This window comes from Typopeltis vanoorti, chromosome 19 (genome assembly GCF_054136105.1).
Source record: "Typopeltis vanoorti isolate ZY-2024b chromosome 19, IOZ_Tvanoo_1.0, whole genome shotgun sequence".
Taxonomy (NCBI): Eukaryota; Metazoa; Arthropoda; class Arachnida; order Uropygi; family Thelyphonidae; genus Typopeltis; species Typopeltis vanoorti.
The window spans coordinates 13,794,789-13,819,870 of NC_143567.1; the positions used below are offsets into that span (position 1 = coordinate 13,794,789).

The window sequence follows — 25,082 nt, forward strand, 5'->3', positions numbered from 1 at the left end:
CCCACAAACACTGAAAAGTGAATGCTATAGGGACCTGTTAGCCAACTATCCCCATCCATATACCCTGACCATCTTTCAACAAGACAATGCACCTTGTTATCGGGCTCGTACAACTACTGAGTGGTTGGAGGAACACAGCAAAGAATTTGCCACATTTCCTTGGCCCCCAAACTCTCCTGATTGTAACCCAGTTGAACATGTGTGGGATATGCTAGAATGGGGCATGAGAACTGCTGATCCTCCTCCATGGAATGAGTGTGAACTGGTGGAGTTGCTACAGCAGATGTGGGTCGAGTTATGCATGGAGGATGCTTGACATCATGTAGAATCTATTCCTAGGTGTCTGCAAGCCATTGGTCCACAGGAGTGTGGACCAATGCCTTATTAGGTGGGTGTTCCTAATGTAAAGCTACTGTATTTTCCGGTGTATAAGACGCACTTTTTTACCTTAAAAATTCATCTTAAAAATAGGGTGCGTCTTATATAATGAAGGTAAAGATTGTTTCCTCTTTTCAAAGTCATACGCACTCCCTTTTATGTTCCAAGATCTTTGTAGGTGGTTAATGGTGCAATCAAATTGATGCGTGACCTTCATGTGACGTCTAGTGCGTCATTGGCTAAGAACTTGGCGTGGTCCGAAGGAGATTTTTTACAATTTGCGTAAAGAAAAGCGTGCGGAACGTGGAAAAATTGCGAAGTGGCCAGAACTAGAGACTGAAATTTTGAAATGGGTGCAAGAAAATTGGCAAAATGGCATTACCATTTCAACAAAAATGATTCGTACACATGCAGTCAAAGTAGCCTGTGAGCGTAACATTGAAAATTTAAAAGGTGGTGCGTCATGGTGTTACCGTTTCATGAAATGCAGTGGACTTTGTATGCATACAAAAACAAAAATCAGTCAAAAAATGCCAAAAGAATACGAAGACAAAATTATTTCTATATTATAAGAAATTAATGATGATAGAGAAGAATCAGATGACAGTGACATGGGTTTTGCAGGTTTCTGAAAGGTCAGTTTACTATTAAAAATTACCTATTATTTTATCCATTTTTTTTTTTTAAATCATACTTTAAAGTTTAGTTTTTTTTCCAGAAATTTGTATTAAATTTCTTGGGTGCGTCTTATACATAGGAGTGTCTTATACACCAGAAAATACAGTAATTCAATGTATATATATTACATTATGAAGGGAAAGTAGCATTGACCCTGATATCAAAATTGGAAATATTGAATTCAGCTCTTTACTTGATGAAGATGATGCTACACTTCTGAATAAACCAGGTATATGTCTTCAGGATTCTTTAACGAAATTGAGTAACTGCTGTAATAAGTTTACGATAAATAAAGCTGGTATGGTGGAGAGAAGTAGTTGAATAAATTTATACGGAGCAAGTCAAAACACTAAACCACTATACAAGACAGTGTTGAAACCAGTTTTAACTTGCAGATCTGAGGGCCAGTTTAGAACTAAAATGATTGATCAATGACTAGCAATCACAGACATGAGTTTTGATTAAAATTGGAAGAGAATAATAATAAAAATTAAGATATTTAAAGGAACTTGACATTATTAGCATTTAGGAATGTGTGAAGAGAGCTAATCTAAGGTAGCATGGTCATTTAAACAGAGTAAGAGTGGAAAAGTTAGCAGAACGAGTGTTTTTTACCAAGATGGCAAGAAAAAGAACATAAAGAATAGGTTAATGGTGTTTTGTCGTGGTTTTTGAGTGTTAACAAATAGCAGATCAGTTTTGATTAAAAAAAAAAATGTTGATAGGTAATTAATAATATAAACTTTATAACATACACTTCATATAGTACTATCATGTTATGCTGTACACCCTTCGATGATATAAATAATCACTTGTTTTTTTAAAATTTCATAACTATAATAAAGTTACTTTTACTCATAGTCCCTTATCTTAACATTCTAATATGTATTAGAAGCAGTGGTGAGCTATAAGGGGCTTGCCTGAGCCCGTTGTTAAATTTTTCTCAAATTTGCAAGCCCCTTATTCTTGTTTACTTTTTTATTTTTTCAAAAAAAAACACATTTTGAAATATATTAAGCAACAAACTCATACGGTAACCTAACAAAGTGATTTTAGTTACTGTTACTACCATTTTACAAATAAGAATTCACTTTTGGTAATTGCATATAAATCTCCTTCTTTTGCTATGCCTTCTCCCGTGTTAAACGGGGTCGGCGTTCACATCTTTAATCTTCTTCTTCCAGATTCTTCGGTCCAGGGCATAGACTCCATCCTTTCTCCCTAAGATCCTCTGCCACCTTATCCTGCCATCTGAGTTTGGGCCTGCCTCTTTTCCTCCTTCCCTCCACCTCCATACGCTCCACTCATTTACCAACATACTCCTCACTCCTTCTCTCTCTCTACATGACCAAACCACCTCAGTCTGCTTTCTTGTACCTTCTTACCAATTGGTCCCACCTTGATTGTCCCTCTGATGTAGTCATTCCTTATCCTGTCCTTTGTCACACCACTCATCCATCTCAACATCCACATCTCTGCCGCCTCCATCTTTCTCTCCTGTGCCTTTTGTTATAGGCCACATCTCCATGCCATGGAGCATCGTCAGCCTCACCACCATCTTATACAGCTTTCCTTTCATCCTACAACTTGCTCTCTTGTTGCACAGGATCCTGCTCATCTTCCTCTAGTTCATCCAGCCACATGTTATTCAGTGCTGTATTTCCTCATCTAGGTCACCATTCCTCTCGACGACCAGCCCAAGGTACTTGAATTTCTTCCCTGAAGTTAACCTTTCACCCTGGAGTCGTATGATCATATCCTCGTCACTCCCCGTTGACATATATTTGGTCTTTACCCGGTTAATTTTCATTCCTCTCTCCTCCAATACCTTTCTCCACTCTTCCAGAGTCTTTTCAAGCTTCTCTCGAGATGATTCGCAAAGAACAATATCATCGGCAAACATCATACTCCATGGCACCTCCTCCTTGACGTCCTCCACTAGTACATCCATGACCAGATCAAAGAGGCAGGGGCTCCGAGTTGATCCCTGATGGAGCCCTACGACAATGGGGAACCCTCTGTCGACACAGACCTGACCTGAGTTTTCACTCCCTCATACATCTTCTTCACCAACCTCATGTACTTTTCCGACAACCCCTTCTTCCTCATACACCTCCATGCCACTCTGTTGTATGCCTTTTCCAGGTCTATAAACACCATATGTAGCTCCACCTGCATCTCTCTATATTTCTCCATTAATCGCCTTAGCGCAAATATTGCATCCGTTGTCACTCTTCCTGGCATAAATCCAAACTGCTCCTCACCAATTTTTGTTTCCCGCCTTATCCTTCTTTCAATTACTCTTTCCCATATCTTCAACGTGTGTGACATCAGCTTGATCCCTGTATAGTTGCCACAATCTTGAACATCTTCTTTTCCCTTGTAGATTGGGACGAGATTGCTTTTCCTCCATTCCTCTGGTATCTTTTCCTGTTGGGCTATTTTCCTCATCAGATCCCATAACATATCTGCCCTCGCTGCCCAACCTTCTCCAGGTATCTGGTCCGCCCCCACAGCCTTTCCATTCTTCGTTTTTCTCAGTGCCCAATACACTTCCTCTCTGCTTATGCACTGCACCGATCCTTTGTTAGCCTCTCCATCCTCGCACCTCTCTCTTGGATTCTCCTCATTTAGTAGATTATGAAAATATTCTTCCCATCTTCCTCTGATTTTGTTCTCCTCTTGTAGTACTACTCCTGTGGCATCCTTTATCTGCTTAACTGATGTTATGTCTTTCGAGGCCTTATCTCTAGCTTTCGCTATTCTCAACAACTTAGCTTCACCACCATTTCTCTCCAGTACTTCATAAACCTCTTCAACTGCCCTTGCCACAGCTCTCTTTGCACTTTTCTTTACTAATCTAGATGCCTCCTTGTAGGCTCTGGTTCCAGTCATGTCCCATTTTTTCTTTGCCTCTTTCTTTTCCCTGATCTCCAACTGCACCTCCTCATTCCACCACCATGCCTCCTTATGCTTGGACGGCCCCTTTCCTGATGTTATACCAAGCACCTCTTCTCCAATTTTTCTAATATTCCGACTATTTATGTCCCACCATTCTTCCACATCCTCTGGTAACTTCATTCCTTCCAATACCTTTTCTTTAAACTCATTCCTTGGACCTTCCTCTTCCAATTTCCACCATTTTATTTTACTATCTTTCCGCCACTTCTGTCTATTCTTCTTTTCCCCTTTTATATCACAGTCTACCACAACCAACCTGTGTTGTGCCGCTACACCTTCTCTGTTAATCACTTTACAGTTTTTCACCTCCTTCAGATGTTTCCTTCTGCACATAATATGTTCAATCTGACTCATCCTATCCCCCGCTCTTATAAGTTATCAGGTGTCCAACTCTCTTCTTAAAGCACGTGTTAGCTATAGCCAGGTCGAAGGCCACAGCATGCTCTACGATTCTTTTACCTTCATTTCTTTCACCACCACTACTCCAACCCCCATACACCATTTCTTCACCACTTCGTCACCTTCCTACATGCCCATTCAGGTCTGCTCCAATGATCACTCTCTCACCATCAGGGATTCCCATTACTACCTGGTCTAGTTCTCTCCAGAATGCCTCTCTCTCCTCCTCATCACAACCTACTCGTGATGAGGAGGAGAAATCCTCATCCACACGTATCCACACACTATCACAGCCATGCTTCCTCCAATCTCAAGTTTAACACTCATAATCCGATCGTTCTTTTGGCGCACCTTGCAGACTCCACCCTTCAGCTCCTTGTCGATGATGATTCCAACTCCGTTTCTTCTATTCTCATTCACCCCGCTGTAAAACAGTTTATATCCTTTTGCCAGCTCCTTTGCTTTATTGCCCTTCCACCTTATCTCCTGTATGCACAAGATCTTCAGCTTCCTTCTCATCATGTCTACTATCTCCCTACTCTTCTCGTTCATTGTACCCACATTCAGCGACCCGATTCTTACTTCACACACTCTCTCTTTCTGTTGGATTCACTTCTTTAGCTGCACCTGTCCTTGGTTCGGTAGCCCAATCCCACTTCTCACAGTCCTCGGGCGACAAAACTGCACATCGCTTACAGGGGACACCCTAGCTGTTGTCCTTTCTCTGTTATTTGACTCATCCCTGGTTTTGGCATGATTTTTTTACGGCTGGATGCCCTTCCTGACGCCAACCCTCCCCATTTGTATATAAATAAATAGGACTATAAAATAATGCCCCTTGATTGGTACTGTTGATTATCACTTGAAGTATAAAAACAAAGAGAAATACAATGTACTTCAATATCATTGTGTTTAGATAATATTTATTTATTATTTGTCATAAAAACTTCTATCGGAAACAAAAGAAATTTATTTTGTTTATAAAAAATGTGGGCTATTTCATATGTGCGATTATAAAAGATTTTATTCTTATTATATTTTGATAATAAAAAATTTTTTCTTATGTAAAATAAATTAACACAGATGATTGTATGCAATATTATTTCATGTTTAGATCATGAAATATTGGTTTAAAAATGATAGCCTTTTGCAGGTTGTCTCTCCATACTTTTTGATTGACATTTGTACACAAGCTGTATTAATAAAAGTTTTTGTGTGAAATTTTTTTTTTTGCTCAATGATGCAAGCCCTTTGTTGAAATTTCCATAGCTCACCACTGATTAGAAGTATCATTAATAAACATGCTAGTGATACCTCATTTGTAACTATCTGTACATTTTATTTTGACAATCATTGAGTAGTTCCTTGAAATGAAGAAATAGATAAAGTTAATAGTTAACATGATATTAATCACTTTTTAATCCCACTTCATACTGATGAGTAAGATTTCAACATATAATACTATCGTCCTTTGAATTTATTTCATGGTACATTGAAGATAAAAGAAATTTACCAGATAAACATTTTTTCCTTTTTTAAACTACCAAGCTGCATTTATTTCCAATTCAGAAATGATATGGACTATTATAACAGCAACCTCACCAAGTTCAGTACATTAGGATTAACTAAAGTCATCAGCAATACCAGTAAGATGAAAGTCTCCATGGTATTAAAACTAACTTAACAGAAAGAGATTAATATTTGCTTTTGTTTCCTCTTGTGAAGAATCAGTGGAGTTGTATATGATGGACCCCTACTAAATTTTCAAATAAATAAAAATTGTATACACTGGCATCTATGAATCTTTGGTATCCAGATTTGTTGTAGGAGGCCACTCTAACCATTATTCACACAATGCCTTTCACACCTCCAGTCGCTATTGCAACAAATCTAACCCCCACACCTTTGATAACCACATTGTTATGCATCTTCTAGAATTGATTCCTTGTTTTCTTCTTTCTCTTGTCATGTATTGAAAAATTTATGGCCTATAAAACAAACTCTTTTAGCAATGTATATGTTCTATCATATCCCTTGTTTTCTGAATTCAACTAAATTCTGTAACCCACAAACTTTGTCTATCCTCATAAGGACTGTGTGGATAGGCAAAACATTGTCTATTCTCTTCCTTTTGTCATATATTAAACAGTTCTGCATCCAGCTCATAAAAACCCTTGAACAGCTTATAGGTTTTTATTATATCCCTTCTTTTCTGCCTATCAACTGAGTTTTGTAATTTCACAAACCTTATAGTCTGTCTTCTGCAGGCCTCCAGCCATCTATGAAACTGTCCTCATCCTTGAGAAACAGAGATGACCAGATCTGTGTGTGCATAATCTTGTTGAGGTGGTTATTGCCACGAATATAAGTATGCAGTCCATAAACACAGAACTCCTTAACACTCCATATTAACTGCAACTCACTGTATTGTTTTTAGTCATAATACTAATATAATTAACACTACAGAATATGAGAAAAAATATATGGTCATAACACTTTAATTAATACTACAGAACATGAAAAATTGCACTTGATAATATCATTATCAAGTGCAATATGTGATTTGGTCTCCTGGATTCTAAGGGAATAATGCTGTAGAAAGGCTGCAAAGAAGACTTATAAAGATTATATTGCATATTATAATATTATAAACTATGTTATAAGGACAGATTGAGACCTGCTGATACTAGTAGATAGGAGAAAGAGGGATGAGAAGGAAGTTTAATTTGTGTGCCATTAAGAAAAGGGCAGGTGCATCGTTTTTTTTTTTTTTTTTCTTCTCTTCTCTCTCCTAGAGTGGTAAGTGGAACAGTTTGCCTGTTGAAGTGGTGAATGCATCTGATGTGATTGAGTTTATATCACCCATACCAGATGTCACTGGTATGGGTGATATATGGCCTCCCTTGATGAGTCCTTCACTCCTTAGATGATTATTATTATTACACTGATATAAGCATCATTCTTGATAGTATGCACAAACCCAAAATTATTACATATTTGATAATGCCTTTTTTTTTTTTTTTTTTTAAATAATTTAGAAGCACGATTCAAGCATCTGGAGAAGAAATAATTTCTAGGAAGTGACTTGTGTAATTCAGCAGAGATGTTCATGTTAAACTATGATTATGGTATCTTGGATGAAAAATGTAAATACATTGTTTATAATACTATGTCCCATGATTGAAAAATGTCATATCGTAATGATCACTTGTGATTTATTTTAAAATGTAAGTTGAACTAGACTTAATGAATAAAAATTGTAATGTATTCCTTTAACATTTTTTTATTTATTTATTTATTTATTTTTTTTGAGTTATGTACATAGTGTTCTTATGTAGAAGCTCAAATAAATAAACAGATGAAATGATTGGAAACTGCAAGCTTCATACATACACAGTTCAGGCATTTAACAAGACTTAGTGCTGTTTAATAGTATTAAGTACAGCATTTACAGTTAATAAAGACAAACTGTGAATTTTATTAAATCTGCTGATAATTTGCTGGATTCAGATCAGTCTTCTCAAAACTCCAATGTGCTTGTCTGAAATAAGGAACCTCCTTAACACAGAATAGGATGGAAGCAAATAGTGCTGCATAAAAGCTGTTTTACTAATCTGAAAGGCTGGTTTTGAAGTTGGGAGCAGAAACGAAGCAGTCTCCTAATTTCTGTATTAACGAACTCCAAATTTGTTAGACCAATTCTAAGATCACCTGCAGCCTCTCAATTATAGCCTACTGATCTTTATCCCCAGATGATGCTTGTTAACCTCCCAAATGGCCAGGACGTCTATAGACATCCAGCTAAATCTGGATAAGATTCAGCCCACCTGTTGAAAGAACCTGGATAAGAAATGCAATTTGACTGTCATGTCCATTAGAAGGTGTGATAAACCTTCACGCTGAAGAGAACAGTTAATCGGATTATCTCATGTTCATAGCTGTCTCTCAGTTGCCATATAACAAGAAACGCACTTCTTTGTTCTATACTGGATAACTGGATTTTAGTTATATAGGATAGACTAAAAATAGAGAAATTATTTATATTTTTGTTTTCTCTTTTTATTGTACAATACAATTTTAATGTCTGGACAAAATAAAGATCTTGCATAATTTCTTCACTTAAATATTTCCTTACCTTGGAGAACCAACTTAATTTTTAATTTTTTTTCGCTAATTTTTTTTTTAAAAAGAAAACCAGCTGCGACGTTCCAGATTATATTATTTTTATTTTTGTAGAAAACCATCGAAATCAAATAATACTTCACAGATTTCCTTTAGGACACGCTTGAGCAACTTTGCTTTATAGAGAATAACATGAAATTCTTTAATCATATCACTAATTTTTTTCTTTATATTCTATAGTAATCTACTGTTCTTTGTACTTACACTTTCTTGGTTTCCTTGTATAATTGGTCATTACAAAATGAAATTAACTGTTATGATTTAAATTTATATTCAGATATTTTCTGCATAATTCAGATATTTTATTCTCCAATTTTTAAAGTAAGCGATATATTTACTTATTTTTATCATTAAAAATATGTATATTAAATGTAAAATTTCATTTCCTTTCACAATAGAATTGAACTTTATTTTGCCTCTGATAGTTTAACCCCCCCCCCCCCCCCCGTTGCATCACTATCACACACCCGAAAACTGTTATGAAACATAGGTACAGTTTTTATTTAATTCGTTATTTTTCTCTAGTAATTGTTCCACATAATTTTAACTTTTCGATACTGAAACTGTGGTGATTATTATAAATTAGCAAATTATAAATCACAAAATATACATTATTTCCTGATTATTATAAATCAGGAAATTGTGATATTCGGTAATAGGCAAAATTAATATTTAAAATCACTGTCATCCTTTAAATGCAATATCAGAATAAAGAAAGTGGGAAAACCAAACAAAATATTCAGATATTGCTTGAGGCTCTTTAGTGTGCTGCATGTTCTATTGTTCTGTTTCTCAGTGGGGGTTAGTAATCTCCGTTAGCTTAGAGCTGGGCAGAAAGGAATAATTAGTAAGTATATCCAAGACAATTCATTTACGAGATGGCAAGCAGCAATTCTCGCCGTAAACTTTGGAGCCCGACATATCAGCATGCTCCTTACATTTATAGCACTCTTGATTGTGCAAGGTATCGTGAAAAAGCCCGCTCTCGAAATGTATTGCTCTACAGAATGGATTCTGAACACGCCAATGTTTTGTGATGTTATGACTGAAAAACAATTCAGTCTCATCATGAAGTATTTGCATTTTCAGAATAACGAGGAATACGATCAGGCAATACATCCTTGCCCAGTCCTCAACAAAATTTATGATTTTCAGATGAAAATCCGTCAGAAATGTAGATCACTCTGCATTCCTGAGAGAGACTTGAGTATCGATGAAAGCCATATACCGTTCAAAGGTAGACTGAAATGTAAGCAGTATATTCCCAAAAAGAAAGCAAAGTATGGAGTAAAATTTTTTATGCTTTGCGAATAGCAAAGTGGATATCTTTGGGATTTCAAACCTTATATGGGAAAGCTACCTGTAATCGAGCATGATAAATATTCGGATCTCCCCTTGTCGATGCGTGCAGTAATGTAGTTACTAGACCTTTTGCTGAGGAAAGGTTACTGCATTACAATGGATAATTACTATATGTGTCCTGAACTCACTGATTTGCTTTTACAGCATCGTACAGATAGTTATGGTACTGTAAATGCAAAAAGGCGAGACATGCCTCCAGATCTGGCTTCAGGAAAGCTATCAAAGGGGGAAATCCGAGCTTATCAGTCAGGGAAAGTCTTTGCACTATGTTGGAAAGACAAAAAAGATGTTTTTCTGCTGTCTTCCCTGCACAATCCATCAATGGAATCCATTGAGCGAGCGATTTATGAAATAAATTCTCTGAAATAACCACAGATTGATTACTTCAATCTGTGGTTATTTCAGAAAAAAAAAAAGATTATGAAATGCATATGCACCTTTTCTTTGAAAATAATTCATATCCTCTTTTTCAAGATAATTGTATGAAATAATTTATAATTTTTCGATTATGAAAGTGAAATTGATCATTATAAATTAAGAAATTATTTTGGCATAAATGATGTATAAGCATGTAAACGAAATGTCAGTATTTCTGTTAGGATATCTGTAATCAAAAAGGAAACGAGGCATTCTTGATGTATTCTGCACTACAGCTTGAGGCACTTTAGTGTTGTTCTCCCCCTTTCTTTCTCAATAGCACTGAGAGTAATAAGCCTTCAGCTTTTCCTCCAGCTAAGAGGATATTACCAAGTATTTATAAGACGTACATTATTTCAGAAATAGCTTCCAGCAGCAGCAGAAGTAATATTTAGATTTTTTTTTAAAGAAAAACAAACAAAAATAATACTACTGAACTTTCTTTTGTGTGGTATGCCTATAAACAATTTTGCATGGTGAAAATATAGCATATTATTTCTAAAATTTCACATAATTTCAGCAGACAGTAGAACAGCTGGTTTTAGATTGCAAATAAATAGTACAGAATTAGGAGCATCACGGTACAATCTGATTGCTGCACATCTTTTGTCAAAATGGTAAAATGAAGTAATAAGAAATTTAGAGTAGTTATGCAATTGAGTTTCAGGAGAGGATAAGGAGGGGGGGGTGAAGCATTAGAAAATCTTCAAAATGAGCAAAAATTTTGAATTATTCCGTATATGATATTTTTCATATTATATTTTCGACATAATCTACGAGGATATACAAGATATTATCGTAACATGAATAATACAAATAAATAAAAGACGAAGACGAAGAATCACTGCTAAAATATCATTGGATACAAATTCTAAATTGCATTACTCGGAAACAGAGTAATGCAATTTAGCATTTTAACATTTTTTAAAAATTTTGTCTTTATGAATTACAAAAAATCGTTTCTAAAAACTGAAATGTGATGATCCATGTAATGCTATTTGGCTAGAAACGAAAGCAAAAGGACATATTTATTTCAATAAATATTATTTAAAAATATAAATATTTGACATAGTATTTTCAAAGCAAACATTTGAAAATTTTGAAATTCGAAAAAAATTGTTTCTATATTATAAGTAAAGTGAAAGAACAATCAGTGCAACTCTTCCGGTGCACTGATTTGTAGAATAAAATACAAAATTTACTATCGCTAAATAGATTCATTGCAAAGGCTGATCGGTGGTCATTTCAGGATTGATTTTTTTCGCATATGTGAAATTCGTTTCAATTTTTGGCAAGAGATACAATAAATCATTTTAGAGGCAAAAAAAGGTCAAATAACTTAGGATAGTAAATGAAATTCTAAGCAACACAATAGATGTAAAGACAGGGGACAAAAAAGGTCACTCCGCAACAGTTAATCCACTAATGGCTATAGAATAGCCGTAACGAGATTAATGATAGAGGAAGGTAATGGCATGATAAAAGGCAGAATGCCGATGAAGTTTTAATCCATGAAAAAAGCTAGGGAGAACTGACTATTTCATCCACACCAGCCGGTTGGGAGGTTAAGACTTGAGTTATCACATTTTTCATTATCATTTTGAATTTTTACCCTATATATTATATATGGTTAGCTTATCCGCCCTCCAGTCAGAAGGCTGCGGGTTCGAATCCCACCTTGGCGTGGATGTTTGTGATTGTCTGTGAAAATACCAGTGGTGGCGGTCAGCGGTAGATGCCGTTAGTGTAGATGAAGGTGTTTGTGGAGTGGTTGAGCCGGAGAGTTGTAGAGTAAGTACTCTCCCTCGATGAGCCTTGGACTCCCTGGAGTTATGTTATGTAATAATAATAATATTGCCCATAGAACCTCTTGTTTTGGATAAGTGATTTTGTGCTGCATTGGTAACGATTTCATAACAGCTAGATGACAGCTGACTTAATAAATGCATAGTTAATGTACTTTGATCTGATGTGAGTTAATCCTTTAAAAAAAAAAAAAAGCACAGTGTTGATTGTCACTACTTTTCTGAAAGTCCTGAAAAAATCTACACCATTCTATAAGAAATTTCTTTGGAACAGTGCTTATAAATGCAGTGTTGTGAATTTCTCAGATTTCAGGTAATGCTACTTTAATTTTGCTAAGTAATTTGGCTTAGTCATGGCTATGAAGTGCATATTTAATTCACATTTATTATCATTGAAACACACTCCACTGAATTAAAAACTTTCATTTAATCTTGTGTTGGACCTATAGCTTGAATTACAGCATTTATGCAGTTTGGCATAAATTCCACAAGGTATTGGATTACATCTACAGCATACTAGGCATTCACCAGACAGTCCTTTAAATGACCCAGATTTGATGTGTTTTTCTAACATGTCCCATACATTCTTAATGGAGTTCAGATCTGAGCTTTGTGGCAGAAGTCGCTGTCATGTTTGCTGAACAAATCTTGCACTATGGGCAGTAATAACATTGTCATCCATGAAACACCTGTCACCTGCTGGATAAAAAGTCAACATTGCAGGATGGACTTAATTGGCAATAATGTACATCTATTCTCTGGAGGACACCTGATCTTCAAATATCTGGGGACCCATTCTATGCAACAGAACATGACACCACTTCCAAAATCTTTATGTTTACAATGGAAGCTGGGTTGATGATTGCCTCATGGAGCTCTCGCCAGACTCTCTGCCTATTGTTGGTACCATGACTCGTCAGACCATATAACTTTATTCCGGTGTCCAGTCATGGTGTTTCTGACACCGCTGTAGACTAACTTTCTGGTTCTTTGCAGAAATCAGTGGTTTCCATATAGGTTGACCAACCTAGTTAGTCAACCACTCAGTTGACTAACTAGGTTGGTAAATAACATATACTAATAATATAATAAAATAATATTTACAGATAAAGACAATAAAACAGTGTGCATGTGTGGAAGTTTCTACAACCCTGATAGGGAACAGTGTACTGAAAAGAAACTTAGCAAAATGAGTGTTCTCTGCCAGGTTGGCAGGAAAACGACCCAGAGGAAGACCAAGATATAGGTTGATTTATACGGTACAATGTGCCTTAGACGATAGAAATATAAGATCTGATAATGATAATATTTAAGTCTTGACAAGTAACAGACTGATTTGGAGGAAAATTATAGATAGGAAGTTAGTAATGATTATTATTATTATTACCACGGGCTACTGCAGGAGTCCTTAGACTCATCGAGGGAGGCCCTAAACATCATGTTCACGCAGCTGTTCAACATTCTCACAGTATCTATCATACCTTGCCTTGAACTCGCTCACTGTCATAGCACCCACAACAGACTCTGGCAGCTTATTCCACTCATTTACCACTCTAAAAGTAAAGAACCCAGCTCTAACACCCCTGCTAACCACGCTCTTGCCCAGCTTCCATGGGTGTCCCCTAGTTCTCCCACCACCAGTCCTGATCTCAAAAATATCATCTGAATTAATCCTATAGAATCCTTTTAGCAATTTGAATGTCTCAATCATGTCTCCCCTTTTCCGCCTATCAACTAGTTTCTGCAACCCACAAATCTTCAACCTGTTCTCATATGGTTCATTCCATAGACCTGCTATCATCTTAGTCACTCGCCTCTGGATCCTCTCAACCTCCTCCCCATCAAGAAGGAACCGAGGTGACCAAATCTGGGCACAGTAGTCGAGATGAGGTCTTATCAGGGCTCGGTACAGAGGTACAATAACTTGTTTTTCTCTGCTCGTCAAGGTATTTTTCAACAACCAAGTGAGTTGATGAGCTGATTTAGCTACTTTCGCAATGTGCCCCCTAAACTTCATCTCCCTATCCACCAACACTCCCAAGTCCCTGGCCTCATCAATCTCTTGGAGTACAGTTCTACCAATGTGGTATACTGCTGCTAATCTTTTCACTCCGAAATGCATAACCTTACATTTTGTCACATTAAATTGACATCCATTCTCCTTAGTCCAGAACTCCAATCTATCTAAGTCATCTTGCAAGACTTTGACATCTTCTGCATTCACTATCGCCCTACCCAACTTTGCATCATCAGCGTACAAATGAACTGTCCCACTTAGACCCTTCCCTATATCATTAATGAACAGATTAAACAGCAGTGGTCCAAGAACAGAACCCTGTGGCACACCACTAGTCACAGGCCGTTTTTTGGACTCTACTCCTGAATAAACTACTCTTTGATATCTCTCCATCAACCACCCAGCTATCCATCTCACCAACCCTATATCCATTCCCATATGTTGTAGTTTACGGATTAGAATTCCATGTGGTATCCTGTCAAACGCCTTTGCCAGGTCCAGCAGTATCACTTTAAACCAATTTCCCTTATCCAGTTCAGCCGTCACCTTGTTATAAAACTTGAGCAAGTTACTGAGGCATGATCTACCCTTCACAAAGCCATGCTGTCCTCTGTACAGTATCTCATTTTCATCAATCCATTCCTGTATTTTTCCCTTGACTACTTTCTCCAAGACCTTGACAACGACTCCTGATATGCTGATCGGTCGGTAATTTGCAACCATAGTCTTGGATCCTCCTTTATGCAGTGAAACTATTTTCCCCTCTTTCCACGCCTTCGGGACTAAGCCAGACCTGAGACTCAGATTAAACAACATGGTCAAGGGCACTGATAATTCATTAGCCGCTTCATGCAAGACCCGTGCCGGTATACCATCCAATCCCACAGATGTATTGACACTAAGGTTCTGTAATAGACTATTCACCTCCACTTCATTCATCACAATTCCCATATAAACTAATGGTTCCTTCATTTTTTCAACGTCACCACCTGGATGATATACTTTTGCAAAGTGCGCGCTCAGTAACTCCACTATATCGACTGGTTCAGTGAACTCTTTACCATCGTCATTCCTTAAAATCATTTTGCCATGTACAGTTTTTTTCTTGCTTGCAGCATATTGAAAGAACTGTTTGGGATTCTCTTTTGCTTGCATAGCTAGTTTCCTTTCATAATCGGCTTTTGCATGTAAATTTACATATGATGTAAATTTTTCATGTAGTACTATCATATCCTGTACACCCCTTGAGGGTACATGTCAGGAATTTGATGATGATGATGGAAAAAGCAGTTAGTCAAAATGCTAAAGCAGCAGCTTGCAAGACAGTGTTCAGATCAATTTGTAACTTAAGGATTTGGGAATTGGAATAGAACTCAAATAGTTGATAAAAAAAAAAAAAAGAGACCAGCTATAAGAGTTCTAAGAAAAATTAAGATAGTGAATGAGTGGCCTCAGTGACAGAATCTTATTAAATTTATATTAAAAGGAATTACTTGTCATTGTTAGTATTCAAGAATATGTGAGCAAAACTAGGCTAAGGTGGTATGGTCACTTCATTAGAATGGGAAAAAATAAGGTTAGCAAATCAGATGTTTAATAACAAGAAAAATATCCAGAGGAAAACCAAGATCTGGGTGGATTGATGCAGTAAATAGTGAAGATACACTAGCATTGAAGATACAGATCAGAAAATTATGATCAAAATATATCAAACACCATATTACAAATTTATTCACTCTAGCAAACAATTGAAAAGTCCCAACCACAGGTTCATAGGCACGGTGTTGTCAAAGAAATTCATTATAACAAAATAGCCATTATATAAGAAACTGTACTCGCAGTCTCTACGAGTTTGCCAGGGAGAATCAAATATAATTTATTGAATTTTTTAATTTTAGCAGTTATGAATTTTATTATTATGTGACACCTCTAATGAGTCCAAGGACTCATCACTGGAAGGCACTCTCTCTCTACTCTACTACACACATCTCACTGTCTCCCCTATTGCTTAACTATAACTACTATCAACACCATCTATTGCCCATCACCACCAACAACAGTATATTTTGTCTGTAAATTACATGTTTTCTGCTGACCAACTTGCCTGTACGTGAGATGAAAATCATCAGTTTCTGCAAGAAAAAAAACCCTGCTACCTCCATAGTTGATCAGCTAACTTGCTTTCAATTGAAAAAACCCATATAAGGATTCCTCTTGTCATGACAAGAATTGAACTCAAGCCTTTTCTATTTGAAGGGACAATGTACCATCATCTACAAATGTGCCATGGAGTTGCAATTTTGATGAAGATATTAATGAATAATTAACAGAATCTGACATTCGGAGTGCTTAAGGGTCAAAGCTGATAACTGAGAGGAGACCTCCACGTAGCCTTTAAAGGAATGCGTAGAACCGATCAGGGCTTCTGACCTAATATCCAGTCCTCACCTTCTCGTGATGCACCCTGTTGGGTATCTACCTGGATACTGAACGAACGAGGATGGGCTGGCAATTTGGGATTTAGCTGACCAAATCGTATTCTTATTGGCTTAAACCAATATACAAAATGATGGCACAACATGACAAAATTTCATGCCGGCTGGGGCACCGCCCAGTTAAACAAGGCCCCTGTTGTTTTCGCCAGGGAACCAGGGCGAACAGCGAAAAGTAAGGTACTGGAACAAATCTGAAAGCACACCCCAATTCAATATCACCAGAGTTAAAGATCAGTACTATCAACATAAGAAGCCTAAATGGCAAAGAAATGGAGCTAGCTGAGGGATTAGATGAAAGTACCAGATCGACATAATAGGGGTGACAGAAAAAAAGACAAAAACTGATGAGATCTTTCTGAGCAATAAATACAAAATGTTATATTCAGGCAATGACAATCAAGGAAAAGAAGGAGTAGCCATAGTATTCAACACAAAATACGAGGCTAATCTTGAATGGCAGGCAGTCTCAAGTAGAGTGATATGGGCAAATATCAGAATAGGGAATTGGACAATGAGACTTATTTGTGAGTATGGTCCCACAGAATGTTTTACTAAGGTAGAAGTGGAGGAATTTTTTGAGGATTTAGAAAAAGCAACTGACACGATGAAAAAGGAAAAGTTGGTCCTTGTTGGGGATCTAAATAGCAGAGTAGGAACTGATTATCAGACATACAAAAATATTTTGAGAAAATTTGGAGAAAAGAATAAAGCTAATAATAATGGCAAATACCTGTTGGATTTCTGCTCAGGACATGGACTGGTTATTACTAACACCATGTTCCAACATAAAAATGTGCACAAATTCACATGGAGAGAAGCAGCAAGGAATAAGAAAAGTCTAATTGACTGTTATTGTTGATAGTAATGTTTTCTCCCTGGTGTAAGACACCAGAGTGTACAGAGGATTTGAAACTGAAAGTTATCACTATTTAGTCTTGAGCAAGATAAAATTGAATTTCATATTGAAAAGAATAACATGTAAGAAAGTTTTAAAGTGAATAAAAGTTGAGCAGCTCTCAGATATGAACTGTAGACTAAAATACACAAAGATTATTGAAGAAAAAATGAAAGTGTTTGAGAACAGGAATCAAACCTTGGAGATTCAGTGGCAGACTGTGAAGAAAACATTGATTGATTCTGCCAGAGAGGCATGTGGTGAAGTTGTCTGCAAGGATAAAAAAAAAAGCAGAACTCCTTGGTGGACACAGGAAGTTAAAGAGGCAGTGAAGGAAAAGAAGAAAGCATATCAAAAGTTAGTGGCAAATAAGTCAGCTTTTGCTCTTAGAGAATACAGAGACAAATGTAAGAAAGCAAAACACTGTGTAAAACTAGCTAAACAAAAGTTATAGGAGGACTTTGGCAAAAACATAGAAAATAAATATCTAGAAGTGGTAAGATATTCTGGTTGTTGAAGATTAGAATGAGGAAAGAGTGCTGTTAAAGGAATTAGAGATGATAAAGGTGACATGAAAACAGGAGAAAAAGATATCCTTGAAGTATGGAGTAATTACTTCGAAAAATTGCTAAATGAAACAAGGAGTGATAGCACAGTGGTAAAAAACACTCAACAGGCATAGCATACAGTCAGAAACATATATCCATACTTGAAGTAGAAAAAGCCATCAAAGGCTTGAAATGTGGAAAGGCAGCAGGAGTAGATGATATTCGACCAGAAATGCTGAAGTATGGTGGTATAAAAGTCTTACAGTGGCTGCACTGCATAGTTCAGAAAGCCTGGACAGAGGGACGAATTCCCGATGATTGGAGTACAGCTCTCATAGTACCCATATATAAAAAGGGAAATAAAACTGAATGTGAGAATTACAGAGGTATTTCCCTACTGAGTGTTCCTGGCAAGATTTATGCAAGCATACTTGAGAAACGGTTGAGAAGAATTGTGGAAGAAAAGCTTGGTGAAGAACAAGCTGCATTCAGCCAAATAGAGGCTGTCAGGATCAGATCTTCACTTTACGACAAATAGTCGAGAAAGCATGGGAATATAACAAAGATCTGTATTTAAGTTTTGTCGATCTGGAAAAGGCATATGACAAGGTGCCAAGAGAGAAGCTATTCAATACGCTACAGTTATATGGTGTCAATGGGGCATTATATCAAGCAATACTTAGTCTTTATTTGGAGTTGTAAGTCAGCAGTTAGAATTGAAGGAAGTACAGGAAGATGGTTTAATGTTAAATCTGGTGTGAGACAAGGATGTACATTATCCCCTCTGGTATTCATTTTCTATATGGATCACATTATGAAGGAAAGTGGTATTAAACATGATATCAGAATTGGAGATATTAATGTCAGCTCTTTGCTTTATGCAGACGATGTTATTCTTTTGAATAAATCCTCTACAAGTTTGCAAGATTCTCTGATTTAATTGAATAACTGTTGTAATAGATGTGGTATGAAGGTCAGCAATAGAAAGACAAAGACAATGAAAATAGGTAGAATCATTGAAAATGTCAACTGTGTTGTGAATGGAGAACCTGTCGATCATGCAAAACATTTCAGCTACTTAGGCATGATTTTTAGTGAAGATGGTAAATTAAATATGGAAATAGACAACAGAATCAACAAAGCTGGTATGGTAGGAAGTCAACTGACTAAATTTATATGGAATAAGAGAGAAATTAGTCAGAACACTAAATTAGCTGTATACGAGACAGTGTTCAAACCAGTTTTAACTTATGGATCTGAAAGCTTGGTCAGAAGTAAAACACTTGACCACAGATATGAGAGTCCTGAGAAAGATTAAAGGCATTAATAGATGGCATCAATGGCAATATCATATTAAAAACGAGGATATTAGGAAAGAACTTGACATTGTCAGCATCTAGGAATGTGTTAGCAGAGCTAATCTCGGGTGGTATGGTCACTTAAACAGAATGGGCGAGGAAAGATTAGCAAAACAAGTGTTCTCTGCCAGGTTGGCAGGAAAACAACCCCGAGGAAGACTAAGATATAGGTGGATTGATATGGTACAAAGTGCCTTTGACAATAGAAATATAAAATCTGATAATATTGGAGTCTTGACAAGTAACAGACTGATTTGGAGGAAAATTGTAGATAGGAAGTTAGTAATGATGTAAATTTTTGATGTAGTACTATCATATCCTGTACAGCCCTTGAGGGTACATGTCAGGAATTTGATGATGAATTATCTGACATTCTTGAATGGAAAACTAAAGAAAGTTAGTGGTGGATGATGACAGGACAGAAATCAGTGTAACAAAGGAGGATGCAAATTGGTTAATAGTATAATTTCTTATAGACAGACAGTGAGGTGTTGCTGCAGGAAAGATAATTTTTTTTTTGTGTTAAACAATTTAGCCTTGTGAGTCTTTTTTTATTATTAATTAAAAAACCTGGTGTGTTTTTATGTGTGTGTAGTTGAGTTCTTATTTCATAGTTATTATCTTATAATATATATATAAATATCTTATAATATGTATATTAATTCAGTGTGCATGTGTGGTGTAACAATGGAGGCCATGAATCCTTTGTTCAGATTTGATAAGGGAAAATTTCTTTCAGTGCATGATTGTGAGGAACATATGCATTGGCAAATGGTAGTAATTTGTGCAAAAAAGAGACGTGTCAATCAGGCTAATTGAGGATTGTGAGTTCTTATATGTGAGTAGAATTTTAAATGATATGTCATGGCAGGAAGTGACACATGCTAGGAGGAAAGTGAGCATGAATGGAGGTGTTGGCATGTAGGATAATAATATCAGTGTAAGAGAGATGAGGTGTGTGTATAATAATATCAGCGTAAGAGAGATGAGGTGTGTGTATGTGTGGAAGGTTATCTGAAATAGAAAAAGAAGAATTTGGTGCAATGTTGGAAATTTTGAGGCTTTGATGAGAACTTCGTAACACTACACAGTAGTTAAAGAGACTAGAAAAAAGTGCCTGGAAAATAACAGGAAAGGTAGGGGGGAAAGAAACTTCGAGTGAAGGAAGGTATAAGAAACAGAAATTGACAAAAAGATATATGCTTTACAGTGGTTCCTTGAATAGAGGTAGAATGAATCTGCAGCAAAAATATATTTCCCATGAATAAGGATTCTTGATATAATTAGGCTAAATGTAAATAGAATGAGTGGATAATATATTTTTTTTGGAATGAGTGGGAAAAAGATAGTCGAAAGGTGAAACTTGAAAGAGTAGTATACCCAAGGATATGAAAGATTCTTGAGTGAGACAAAAAAAAAGAAGAGTGTTAGAATCATGATTGTAAGCCTGTTACTATGATATGACACGAGTGAGCTAAAGTACAAAGCTATGTTTGCAAATGATATAGTTAGTAGATATGTGGAAGCCATATTCAGTTTGTTGATGTTTAGGCTGTTTGTTGATAATGAAGTCTGAAGGATATGGGCTTGAAGGATGGATTACACTTGAATTGGTTTAGTGTTAAGTGCTTGGAGAAATTATTGTTAGTGAAAGAGTGAATGTGAATAGTTTGGGAAATGTAGTTCCATGAAAGCATGGCATGTTCATTAAATTAAAAGGTTGCATATGAGACTATAATGATATACAGAGTTAAAAGAAAAATGGTAGTAAGTTAGAGATGACCTCAGGAAGAGTGGGAATAGTTTAGTCAAGAAGTGAAAACCGGAAATATAGTGGGGGATTTGATTAAGGAATCAAACTCCAACTTCCGATTTGAACTAGGCATGTTTTAAGCATTGCAACAATTCTCAAGAGTCTCATTGTTTGCTATCATGCATATACAGGGTGTTCGGGATAAATTTGACATATTTATAATTAATTATATTTTTCCGTAAGTTACATGTATTAACACACACTTCTCTTCATTTAAAAGTTTGGACCCTTCTTCATTCATATACAAGATGTCAGAAAGGATGGATAGCTGGAACCCACCTGAATCATGGAAGAGAATAACTTGTATCATGATGATTCGTGCCCGCCATCAAAATAAGGATATTACGACTGCTGCCCAATGCTCCCTGAATACAGTAAAAACAATCAGGCATGAACTAGAGACTTGCAATGGTGACTACGAGGATGTAGCAAGAAGAAAGATCCCTAGCAGACGATCTGATTGCGTTCGTACAGCAGAATTCCTCGCAAATCTGCAGGAACAGGTGTTGAAGAACCCTGGCATTGGAATTCGGGCTTTGTTCGTGGAGTTGCTAACTGTAGTCAAGCCCTGGATAACAAGGGTAGCCAATGGTAGGCCGTATGTATGGCAGCAGGATTCGGCCCCTTGCCACACCTCTGGGAAAAGTCAAAAATGGTTGTCTGAAAATTTCTACGACTTCACCAGTCCAAATGTTTGGCCTCCAAACTCCCCAGACCTTAACCCCATGGATTATTTTGTATGGGGCGCAGTTGAAAAAGACACCAATCGCACTTCCAGTAATACAAAAGCCCAGTTAATGGATAAAATTAAAACAGTTTTTGCGGCCCTTCCCAGGGAGACTGTAGCATCAGCTTGTTCGAGGTTCCGAAGCAGAATTGAAGCTGTGATCGATGCTAATGGTGGTTATTTTGAGTAAATCTTGTTGATAGTATTGTAATTAACTCTGCCTGTAATGTTTTTTTGTCAATTCATTAAATTTAATAGATACAAAGAAGATTTTCTTTTTCCTTACGAAACTGTCAAATTTATCCCGAACACCCTGTATATATACCACAAGCATTAGAAATAAAGGTGAGGTGATCTTAATATTAGTAGATGCAGCAGTGAGACCAAACATTATTGAAATGAGTAAGATCAGATCTGGCTGATAGAGGAAGATATTGTTACAGGAAGAGAATGTCATGGGTTCAGGGAGACAGACATGGGGAAAGGAATATGCTAATTGTATTATACTTGATAAGAAAGTATATTATCATGTTCTTGGCCTTGAGAATATATGAAAGTTACAAACCAAAAATAGTGGTGTTGGTGGTCGGCAGTAGATGCTGTTGATGTAGGTAATGATGATAGTGGCAGTTTACTATAGTTAGTGGATTAAGTAGTGCAGACAGTAGAGTTGTAGAGTAGGTGCCTTTCTCAATGAGTCTTTGGACTCCTTGGAGGTGTCATGTAATAATAAGCAAAGTCTGCACATGAAAAATTTCTTTGTGACTACAACATAATCTTTTACTTAAGGATTACATTGGTCAATATCCTTGGGATTCCAGAAACTCATGAGTAATCTAAAAAGGTTACTTTTTCACATAGCTTTAAAAAAAAAAAAAGTATATATATACATACACATACATACACGAGGGTGATCTGAAAAGTTCTCTCCTTCGACCATATGTGGCAACACTATCAGCACGAATTTTTTTTTTTTTTTTCTCAGTAGGTACATCTGTCAAAATCATCCGTGTGAAATTGCAAGTCATTCTATCAAGTAGTTCGTTTTATACAGCTGTCTAAAGCAAAAGCATTGTCTGTATCCCTTGAAATGGATAAAATTGAGTATCATGCGGTTATAAAATTCTTTTTAAAAGAAGGTTTAACGCCAAACTAAATTCATTCAAAGTTCATAAAAGTTATGGGCACTCTTCTCTTTCATTTTCGATAATTAAGAAATGGGCGGCTGCCGAGTTTAAACGTGACCCTTACCAGCCATGAAGATGATTCATATGAAGAACGCCCAAAAAATGTAATGCCAGAAATCATTGATCGAGTGCACGATATGGTATTGCATGACCAGCGAGTCAGTGCATGAAATTACTGAGACTATAGGCATTTCAAAAGAACATGTAGGATATATTTTGCATGAAGAATTGCAAATGAAAAAGCTTTTCTCAAGATGGGTGGTGCTCTTGCTCACAGCAGATCAAAAACGCACTCGTATGAAAATCTCTGAACAGTGCTTGGAGCATTTTAACAAGAATAAAACTGATTTTTGTGTGTTGATTTATTACTATGGATGAGACTTGAATTCACTATTACACACCAGAATCTAAACACCAGTCAAAACAGTGGACTGAAGCTGGTTGTTCAGCACCAAAGAAGACAAAGTTGGTTCCATCAGCAGGAAAGGTCATGGCATCGGTGTTGTAGGATGATAAAGGCATTTCTGTTATTAATTATCTTGAAAAGGGTAAAACAATAACCAAGAAATATTCCGATTTTTTAACCAGAGTAGAAAAAAAATTTGTGAGCAAAGACCTTGTTTGCAGAAGAAAAGAATCATCTTTCTTCAGGACAATGCACCTGCCCACAAAGGTGTTTTGGCAATGGGAAAATTAAGGGATCTGCACTATGAATTGTTGGAACATCCACCCTATTGTCCAGATTTAGCTCTCTCTGACTTCTATCACTTCCCAAAACTAAAACTCTTCCTCGCTGGTCAGCGTTTTTCTTTGAATCAAGAGGTGATTGTGGCTGTAGAGGGGTATTTTGCAGATCTTACTGAGAACCACTACAGGGATGGGATAATGGTGCTGGAGCATTGCTGGAATAAATGTATTAGTCTTAAGGGAGATTATGTTGAAAACTAAAACTAATTTTGAAATTATAAATTTGTTTTTTCATTGTTAGGCCAAGAAATTTTCAGACCATCAGGCATATATTTCATTGCATAAAGAAGCTTCAAGACTGATGTAGACTACATTACCGACTGATTAGCATATCTGGAGTTGTTGTCAAGGATACTAGAGAAGTTGGTCAAGAGCAAAATTCAGGAATGGGTAGATGGAAATGGGATACTGAATGGGGGAAACATGGTTTTGTTAAGGGTGGTAGGTCATGCCTCATTAACTTGCTAATATTTTGTAATACAGTCACAGCTTTGTTGGATATAGGTGATGGGTTTACAGTGGTACTGCTGGACTTTGCAAAAGCCTTTGACAAGATACCACATGGAATTCTAATCAGTAAACTGCAGCACATCGGGATGGATATAAGGTTGGTGAGATGGATAGGAGGGTAGTTGATGGAGAGATATCAGAGATTAGTTTACTCATTAGTAGAATCCAGAAGAAGGCTTGTGACTAGTGGCATGCCACAGGGTTCTGTTCTTGGGTCACTACTGTTCAATTTGTACATTAATGATGTAGGATAGGAACCTAGAAAAACAATTCATTGTTTTTTTTTTTTACCAATAATGCGAAGTTGGGTAGTGCAATAGTTAATACAGATGATGTTAATATTTTGCAAGATGATTTGGATAGACTGGCAAAGGAGAATGGATGTCAGTTTAATGTGGCAATGTGTAAAGTTATGCATTTTGGAGTGAAAACATTACCAGCTGTATGCCACATTGATAGAACTGTACTCCAGAAAATTGATGAATCCAGAGATTTTGGAGTTTTGGTGGATAGGGAGAAAGTTTAGAGCACAGCAAAAGTGGCTAAAGCAGCTCATCAGATTACTTGGTAACTGAGGAATACTTGGACAAGCAGGTTATTATT

General features: G+C 36.6%; 1 protein-coding gene across 3 annotated transcripts in view; it reads left to right on the forward strand.

Moving 5' to 3' along the window:
• Blos2 (biogenesis of lysosome-related organelles complex 1 subunit 2) overlaps window positions 1–7,692 on the forward strand; it is a 54,246-nt gene extending 46,554 nt beyond the window's left edge. For all 3 annotated transcript variants that reach the window (XM_090408878.1, XM_090408876.1, XM_090408877.1), the window contains exon 5: window positions 7,455–7,692. In XM_090408878.1, the coding sequence (XP_090265004.1) occupies window positions 7,455–7,486 (32 nt within the window). In that variant the 3' untranslated portion in view covers window positions 7,487–7,692. The remainder of the gene's footprint in view (window positions 1–7,454) is intronic.
• Window positions 7,693–25,082: the final 17,390 nt, after the last annotated feature.